Source organism: Glycine max, chromosome 19 (assembly GCF_000004515.6).
Source record: "Glycine max cultivar Williams 82 chromosome 19, Glycine_max_v4.0, whole genome shotgun sequence".
Taxonomy (NCBI): Eukaryota; Viridiplantae; Streptophyta; class Magnoliopsida; order Fabales; family Fabaceae; genus Glycine; species Glycine max.
The window spans coordinates 6,806,288-6,816,069 of NC_038255.2; the positions used below are offsets into that span (position 1 = coordinate 6,806,288).

A 9,782-nucleotide genomic window follows, 5' to 3' on the forward strand; every position below is an offset into this window, starting at 1 on the left:
ATTTTAGGTATTTTTTATGAGAAAAAAAATCTACTTGAGTCCCCTCAAATTCTTTAATGCAATTACTTAGTTAGGACTCGAACTTAAAGTTGTATGGTTGTTCAGAAAATTAATATTATTTTCTAGTTGCTGGTGAAACTCATTTTTTTACACAATTTTCATCATGTTCATGTCTCATTTTGGTTTGAACATCATTTGGATTTATAATATTTATGTAAGTAAATCTAGTGGGAAACCATGTTCCAAATTTCCTTACATCTTTGATTAGTCAAAAAATGATTCAAAATTGAAAACATTCATTGATTTGGAAGAATTATTTTGACTTACTTTTTAAAACATGAATAGAATATTTAGACCATATATATAATAAATTAATTATTAGAAAACATAAATCCAAAACTGCATGTTCATTCTTCACTTTTGTTCAATATCTTTATGAAAGCACTGCTAAAAAAAAAAAGAGCTTTTCACAACAGTTCTTTGACACATTCAAAGACGATTTTGAATCGTCTTAAAAAAAATCGTCTTAAAAAAATTATAATTCTATTATGAATCTCATTAAGAATCTGATCTAAAACCATATAGTAAATAGATAGTCAAATGATTGTTTGGTTATATATTCAAAGAGAAAGTTTTGACAATATTAAAAATGAAAAAGTTTATTCAATGTTCTCAAAATATGAAAACTTGTAGACAGTAACAGTGTATTATGTTTGTACTTTTAATAACATTATATTATATTATTAGCCTTACAAATTTATACATATGTATTGTTCCTACAACTTAAAATTTCTATATGTCTCAGAATATGAATTGGAGACTTTGGAATGTTTGTACTTTTAATGACAGTATATTATATTATTAACCTTACAAATTTATACATATGTATTGTCCCCACAACTAGGTTTTTTAGATCTGTCACTAGGAGATGAATTGGAAACTTCGGAACAATCAGTGAAAACTCTGAGGCATGTGCTGACAGCATCACACACACATAAAAATTATGTCTATACAGCTCATTTACAATAAAATGGACTAAACTATAGCACATATTAATCTCTCAATTGTGGAGTGTGTTAAAATGGAGGAAAATAACTTTCTATTTTAAGCATCTATCAAGTATGAGAATTGTAATCTAATCTTGAAAATATTAGTGCTTGTGCAAAACTTAGTTTATTGGGCTGGGGACTGAGCTTACACAATTATACTTTTGTAACCCTATAATATTTATATACTAGAAGAAACAGTAGAGCCTAATCTCAGTAATTAGTGCCTCTAATGCATTTCTCACTTTTTACTTCCTTTTTTACAATACATGTCTTTGTAGGGCAGTAGCGACTGCCTTCCTTCCAAGGTATAAGTCCTTCTTAGGGCAGAAACCTTATGACATGTTGCATCAGCCAAATATCAACATATATTCCAAGGCATCAACAGCTGCTGCATTGACAGATGCCAGTGCATTAGGTGGGGGCTCCATGAAGAAAAGGAAGGAGCTTAAAACAATGATGAACATTGTGAATATCAATAGTGATTTGCAAGAATCACCATATTTTCTAACAAGTTTGAGTCCTTCTTCTTGACCAGTTCCTGATGATGAATCATTCAACTGAAGTATTGGACTAGTTAAAAAGCCATATGCCATGCCTGAGAAGGCTGCTCCAAAGTGTGACCTACAAATAAGTCAGCCACCAAATAAAGGTTTCCATTTTACAATTTAAAAAACCTTTATATATATATATCACTTTGTTTGTCCTCTATTTTTGGAGAAATTATTGTATGGTCTGACACCAACTCGTGTCTATGGTCCTATGGTCCTGATTAATCTCCACGTGATGTATAACCAAATGTTTCAAATTATGAGAAAATGTTAATAAAACTTGGTTATACATCACGTGAAAATTGGGTGGGACCATGGTGATCCTCTACCATACAATAATTTCTCCTATTTTGACTCTCATGCATATTATTGATATAACAAGCTTAACTATTTCATATAACCTTGATATGAAAAGTGAACTTGATCTCATCCTATGAGATCAAATCATTTACATGCTTGTCACTTTTCTTTTGAAGTTAAAGTTCCCTTCATATTTTATTGAGTTTCATGAGTAAACTGCGTTCTCTGAATAATGTATGGAATACCATTCGTCAATTGGACCAAAGTGGCTTAATATGAAAATAAGAGCTGTCATAATAACTGCCTTCTGGAACAGGTTCTCTGAAGCATCACTTGCAATAACATGCTTGTTTTGAATTTGATACATGAGCCAAGCACCAATTATTGCAAATACAGGTCCCTGAGTACAAGTTGAAGTTAGCAAGAGAGTTGAAGACAAAACAAAACGGATCAAACAGAAAGAAAGGTGTTGCAAAAGTTAATCCACCTTCACTAATCATTTGCAGAAAGTTTTGCATGAAATTTGTCATAGTATATGTACTTAATTTAACAAAAGAGATCAAATTTGGCATAGTATATGATTCTCACTTGATTTCCTTCATACCCTAAGAACTTGTGCAAAATTATAATTGGAATTTGGGATTAATCAAATTGATGCAGTATCATTGTTCACAAACATTGAACATTATGGATGAACAACAAAGTCTTCCTTGGTTTTAGAACTCACATTAAAATATAATTCTCTAGTCTTCATTTTAATTGAAAAATGAAATATTATTGCATAGTCACTAAAAGAAATGTTGAACCAAAAGGACAATGGTTTAGAATTTTAGCATGATACTTACAGTTCCACCAACAGTGGGATCTGATGTATGTAGAAAACTTGTGAAGTTGCAAGCAACCCCACCCAGTATGTAGATCAAGAAAAATGTAAATGAACCATAGCCTTTGCAAACTTGAGGCCCAAATGTTAAAAGGGCCCAACAACTGACAGCCATGTGAAATATTCCTGCATGCTGCATATAAAAAAATACTGTGAAGCAGGCATAAGAAACCTAGTGACAATGAAATTAATTTAGAATCTGGTACAAAGTATTTCTCTTACACAACAGACAAAGGAAACTTTTTCACTTTGTTTTGCAAAGTGTTTCTAGATATCAAGATTACATGTGTGATGGATAATATCCACCGCTACTCATCATGATTCTTCATGATAGTTTTAAGCAATGAGTTCCATTCTTTCCATGCAGGAAGTATATTCTAGACTGTAACGGTTGTATCTTAATGTTGTTAGTTTGGAAGTTAGAATTTTAAAATAAAATCAATTCCCAAATGTAAATGTAGTGTAAAAACAAAGCAAAAATTTAGAGTTTAATATATATTATAGTCTCAACCAATATGACAGATTTTTGTTTGCCTTTCAATTGTTTTTGTTAATTTAGGTCCTCATAAATTAAGTACTGAAAATGGCTCTTATCACCATTTACTAATGACATGACATGCATCTAGACATGTCTTGTCACATGTTATCTCAGAGTAGTCGCTAACATGACTTGTCCATATGCATGTCATAAAAATTCTTCATATTTGTGAGGATGAAAAACATATTTAACCCAAAAATTTAAATCAAACATCAGAAATTAAAGTATGTGATTTTGCCAAATGATTATGAGTATCATGTAAACAATGCTCTATATCGCAGAATGGAAACACGGACCCAATTCTCAATTGTGTACCAGAAACATTGGTGTTACAAGCCTCCACCATTCTCCAACCATGATCAAATGATTTATCTTTGCTCCATATAGTAGTGGAATAGAAAACAGCTCTAAATCAGAAGTCCTTATAGGACTTGCTATTTCAAATAGAAACACTGCAATGTTTACAGAAGCCAATATGCCACTGCACCAAAGAGAAGGATTAAAGAAAGTTATTCATAATATGCCAAATGTTAAACAATTAATATGAGGAAACAGGAAAGTGAGTATGATAGCATCAACAATAGTCATTGAAAGGACAAAATGAGAACTGAAACAGAGCAGGACTTACATTAGGTAGAGACTGGAGGTTTCAACTTGCTGCTGTGAATCTATAGCAGACCTTGGATCATGTAAACGTTTTAGCCTTCTTATATCCACAAAAGCATTTTGTTTCCTAAAGTTTGATCTTTCAATATCTTTGCTGAGAGATCGTTTTGGTGCTAAATTTTCTTCACTATGATTCTCAACATACGATGGCACACAAGGTTCTTGGTTTGCTTCTGCATATAAAAATACTAACACATTCACCTTTGAAACAAGCTTGCTCTTTTCTCAGTTAACACAAGGTTTTAGTGGTTGAGATTTGAGAACAACCAGTCAGCTAGAAGAATAGAAGGATAGTAAATGAGAGTAAATAATCTATGCACTGATAGTGTAAAGGGTTTTTACACAGTTACATTGCCATTCAATCACAAACTAACATACATGGTAAGTTTGTTGACTTTTATATAAGTTATCTTAAAAAACATATTAATAATGGTTTCTGATTAGTTACTAGAGTAAATTTTTTTTACGCTAATAGTGCATAGAAATTACAAACTAAATGAAAAGGCACTACAATAATCAAAGTAAGTACACTTTACCATGATTTAGTTTGCCAAGATACTCCTCAAGAGATTCCAGTCCAGTTTTTGATCTAGCTTGACGATCTATGTGATGCAACTGTATCACCTTGTGTGATGAATCAAATGTACGCAATTTTGCATTATCTTGGAGTTTTCCAAAATAAGAATCTAATGACCTTAGTTGCTTCTCAGTTGAGCTAGAACCTGCTGAACACCAAACTCTGGAAAGGTTTTCTGTCTTTGAATAACATTCCTTAATGAGGCTTAGGTGACTGTCTGAACCACAAAGTTTTGTGACATTCTTATGCAAAGAGCATCTGCCATGAAGTATGCTCCTAGGAACATTCCTCTCTTTTGTGTTTGATTTTGTGAGGACATTGTTGACTTTGTTCCATGGTTGGCTACTCCTGCAAATTTGACCAGGAGTTGAAGAGATGAACCTCTTCATATTATCACACTCATACATGAACCTCTTCTCATTCTGCCTCATTACATTTTGGGTTGGCAGATTTTGGTCCTTGTAAGGCGTTTTGTAGAACATAGGAAATGCAGCCATGAAAACCTGAAGGGAAACAAAAAGAAACAAAAGCATAAGCAACTTCTAAAGTAAGAAAGCATTGTTGTTATCTTGAAAACTACAATATCTGAGACAAACATTACACTTTAACATGATCTTCATAACATTACAGGAATGAACCACAATCAAAAATAGCCTTTGGGGTTATACCAGGTTTTTTTTGGTTTGAAAACTGTTTTCAGCAATTACAAAAGTGTCACCTTGCACTCACTTTGTTTCCTACAAATCTTTAAAAACAGAAAATAAAGTGAAAACAGAAATTTTCTATTTTCTATGGTACGCTTGACTTCAGCATAGCCGCTTTTGCATTATTTTGACATGAATTTCTCATTAATGTGGATCCCATATTGAAGCAAACACGCATTTAAACAAGAAGCACTGAAACTGTCAGATAGCAAGAATGAAAACCATGTTATTGGGTCTGAATGCATAGAAAGAACAGTGGAGAGAAATCAATCATCACAGTACTGAAAATCTGAGAATCACAATAGTAACACACTTTTTTCAGACTATTAACGCTTGTTAAGCACCCCCAAAATATTTACACTTATACCATACATGTAAAATTGTAAATATATTTCCTAATTCAAGAACAGTTAAAGTATTGTTCAAAGTTTGCTCTAAAATTACCTTATGCAACCAAATATAAATAGCCCTCTCTAGCAAACATAAACATATAAACTCCTAAAGCAACAGAAGGAGATTTCCCTAAGGCCATGTTTTATCGTTTTTAAAATGATGAAAACCAACGTACTGAAATGATGAAGAAAGAAACAAATACTAGACAAAATGAAAATTAACTTCCTCCCAAAAAATAGAAGGAGAAGAAGGTTACTTGTTAAAATTACAAAAGTGCAAGAAATGGTAATTAGAAAGAAGCCAGAAACTGAAAGGCACAAATGAAAAGGTTATTGGACCTACCCACCTGAGTCAAATAAGGTTCTACTACTACAATGCCAAGTTTGTTTAATTAAGACTTATATCTAAGCTTGAGAATTGCATAGGAGATCATGGGGAAGTTGTTACTTAGTACTTCCATTAATGGTGGCTTCATGGTTGTTAATTGAAAATGATGTACAATGACAACTAATTCTCAGTCATTGTGCCTTATCTGGCTTCAGCCATTCATGGTTTGCAACAAGAGATATGTAAAGTTTGTGAGCCAATAAATGCAACTAGTAGGATTCGGGTCGGACCCACTTGTCACTTAAATTAATCTTACACGTTTCGTTCTTGGGCACCTCAAACTTCGTTGGGATTTCAATTCAATCATGAATAATGTATGGTCTTGAGCTTCTTTATTGGGGAAAATTAAACGTAATGCGCAACCAAAATATCTGAAAAAAAGGTTGAAGCATGTGGTCTAGTCTTAATTGTAATTTCAGTTTCAATTCTCAATATATTATTTTATCCTCCTATAAAAATGTTTAAAATTCATCATAAAATTAAAATGTATTATTTTTTAATTTTGAATAAGTTTTTGACATTTGAATATATATAATTTTTATATCGGTTATATATCATAAAAAATATCATATTTTATATCAGTTATATCTATAATTGATATAAAAAACTTCACATTTACATTGATTATATATATAAAAAATTGTAAAAAATTATCATTGTAGATTTAGATTTATAAAAAAAAAATATACATTTTAACTGTGCGAAAACTAAAAACATAAATACAGAGACAAATTCTGAATATTTTTATATTTATGAACACAAAAACATGGGTTAGCTTTTTTGTCCGGTGACAATATATAAAATCCTCTATAAATTCTTAAAACATGTTTAATATTTATGAACACAAAAACATGGGTTAGCTTTTTTGTCCGGTGACAATATATAAAATCCTCTATAAATTCTTAAAACATGTTTAATTTCAGGTCTAACTTTCTATACACGAATTCGAAGACAAGATTCAATAGTGTGACGCAAACTAAACACAAAGGAAAGAATAAGAATGCTTTTCCAAACTTGATTTTCACCAACGTTCTTGGCCAGGCATATTCAAACATACACTTAGTCCTTACTTTTTAGTAAATCTAAATCTCAATATATAAATTTTCATGAGTTTATTTCTATAAGAAGATAATTCCAGCAAGGAAAATGGGTCTGATGCAAAATTTGATGATTGGACGATGGTTATTGACCTGTAATAATTCTTTCAACAGCCAATAGATGGCATATATAGATGTAATAACACATCTCTTGCAAGCAACTTTAATTTATAAATAACAACTTATTCGAAATTTAATATAAACTTTATTTTTTAATATTTTAAATTTAATCTGACCAAGATTATTTTGTTCAATATGTTGTGGGATAATATTTTAAGAGTACATTTGAATTTTCCAATTTTACAGAAAAGAAAAAGGGAAAATCAATGAATTGATATACAGATTACGACGACTTACCTTTTTTGGCATTTTAGTTACCGTCCCGTTTGGTATGAAAGGAAGGTGCGATAGGAATATTCGCATTTCAATATATTTATTCACGTTTTTGTATTTTTTTTTACTTTTATCTTTATAAGGTATTTTTAAATAAAATTCAAAATCAATATATCTAATCACGCTTTATTTTTATTTTTATTTCATTTAGGAATTTACCTTTTTAATTTTTTAAGCAAATAAAAGCATTATTTAAGTTTAATTCCTTTATATATTGTATGAAATATTAAATGAAATTAAATACAAATAATAAAAAAATAATTTTTTATTTTTCTAATAACATAAGAAATTTATAATTGAGAGAATAATTTAAAGAGTTAATTACACTAACCCTCGTCCCCATGTAATTTACTCGTGTTACACCTAATACCCCTCTATTTTTTTCATCCTACCCCCCTAATATTTTTAATAACATGTCCAACAAATGAATATTATATTTGATGATTATATTACAAACAATTAAACTTGAGAATAGTTATTTTTCGTTCATAAAATTATTAAATGTAAATTTTACAATAAAATAAAAAATACAAGCATGTTAAAAAAATTAGTTAATAAGTTAAAATTAAAAATGGATTTGAAAGGTTAGGGAGAAGAGATGAAATAATTAGTTTTTCTTTATATAATATATAAAATAAAAAAATTAGACAATATTTTATTTTTTTATCTTGTGACTACTAATTTCAGTAGTACCAAATTTTTTTATAAGAAAAATTGTTTAAAGGCTAGAAAACCAAAACAAAAAAGACATGAAATCTTTTGTTAATTAATAACAAGTTAAAACAACTTGACAACAAAAATTTAGGATAAATTCTATGTAGTAATTTTACAAAAAAACAAGTAATACTGAACACCTATGGTATGGGTACCTTGATATTTGCTCTCATCCCACCATATACAAATAGTAAAAATATATTTAAATTATCAGTATGTATCCATATTTTATTTTTATAGATTTTATCGGTAAATATTTACATGTATGAATATTTTTGAACGTCCTACCTGTTAAAATTCCTTAAAACATGACAGGATTATTTCAGAGTGACGTTGACATGGGAAATTAATATGAAAATCAACAGGTAGCGGATCCTTCGCCGTGAGAAATTCACATTGAGGCAATAATGTTGACGAATCTCAGCCATCCATATCTTTTAAAAAACAATCAAAGGTTGAAAATTAAAACACTCAACATATAGGTCGTTTTGAGATTTTGACATTTTCTCGAAAAAAGTTTAATAGACACCCCAAATTCCTATGCGACCCTTAGAAAGAGAGTGAGTAAAATATAGACATGATAAGATTTTTTAGGTGATAGGATGAGAGAGTTAAAGAAAAAAGGAGAAGTGCTGGTGGGATGTAGGAGTGAGAATAGGTTAGATCAGACTTTAAAAGACTTGAGCTTAAATTATGATGAATTTTTTAAGCCTGAGTCTGACCTATAGTCTACCAAAGGCTTATATTTTGACTCCGCCTCACCTTTTTAAAAATCTAGCCTGGCCTGATAGTCTTCTCTACATTAAACCTTTAATATTCCTATAATAGGCTAAACAAGGCCTTAATATATAATTTGACTTAATTTTTAATCTAACGTTAATTTAATTGGTAGTCCTACAAATATATTAATAATATAAACTGAAATCACCAGATGATATCAAATCATCCAAAACAAAAGAGAACGTCATACTTGAGGTAGCATCATCCAAGTCTATCAAACCAACATATTAACTATTACAAACAAAAAATAAAGTCTACATCTCCATTCCATTTGAACAAAACTGGTACATAAAATATCCACCAATTAATAGTTATAATGACATGCAAAAAAGTATTGATAAAAATCATATATCACCAAGTAACAAAAAATGAATAAGAAGATGAAAGAAAAAAGGACAAGATTTTGAAGTTTTACGTCTATCAAAGATTGAAGTGAAAAAGATACGATTTTTGTTTGCTCTGCCATTTTTGTTAGTTGTGTTCTCGAGTAAACATAATAGGAAAATGAAACGTTAAAAGTAATAGGAAAACAAGCCAATAAAAATAATGAGGAATGTAAAGGGAATGAACCGAATCTCTTAAAACTAGTAAAAAGAATGAAACGACAGTCAGCACATGACTCACACCACTTAAATTGTAATTAAAGTCTTACTTGATTATAAAAATGGAAGTTATGGAGCAGTAGTGTGTAATCAAAGTCTGCTAGTTCAAAAAAAATATATTAATTATACTGTGTGTTCTGTTCAATGCAAT

General features: G+C 30.2%; 1 protein-coding gene across 7 annotated transcripts; it reads right to left on the minus strand.

The window, feature by feature from the left end:
• Nucleotides 1–1,031: 1,031 nt before the first annotated feature.
• LOC100815930 (RHOMBOID-like protein 9, chloroplastic) lies at nt 1,032–6,187 on the minus strand. 7 transcript variants are annotated; one of them, XM_006603915.4, is made up of 8 exons: nt 5,488–5,676; nt 4,521–5,064; nt 3,947–4,157; nt 3,634–3,799; nt 2,743–2,913; nt 2,143–2,297; nt 1,546–1,670; nt 1,032–1,437 (listed from the first exon to the last, which is right to left on the minus strand). In XM_006603915.4, exons 1-8 carry the CDS (start codon nt 5,488–5,490, stop codon nt 1,397–1,399), a joined length of 1,416 nt encoding a protein of 471 aa, XP_006603978.1. In that variant the 5' UTR covers nt 5,491–5,676; the 3' UTR covers nt 1,032–1,396. The 7 variants fall into 7 exon arrangements, 6 of the variants coding, with proteins under 6 accessions (XP_006603978.1, XP_006603976.1, XP_006603974.1 ...); XM_006603913.3 differs by lacking the exon at nt 5,488–5,676 and adding an exon at nt 6,001–6,187 and having other exon boundaries at nt 1,032–1,670; XM_006603911.4 differs by lacking the exon at nt 5,488–5,676 and adding an exon at nt 6,005–6,186 and having other exon boundaries at nt 1,032–1,670.
• Between the last annotated feature and the right edge of the window lie 3,595 nt (nt 6,188–9,782).

Bases quoted from the DNA above. Each gene is read 5' to 3' on its own strand.
- LOC100815930 (XM_006603910.4), bottom strand. The intron at 2,914-3,633 runs GTACACAATTGA...TTTTATATGCAG, and splicing joins TTGTAACACCAATGTTTCTG to CATGCAGGAATATTTCACAT. The intron at 1,671-2,142 runs GTATTCCATACA...ACTTATTTGTAG, and splicing joins TTTGGTCCAATTGACGAATG to GTCACACTTTGGAGCAGCCT.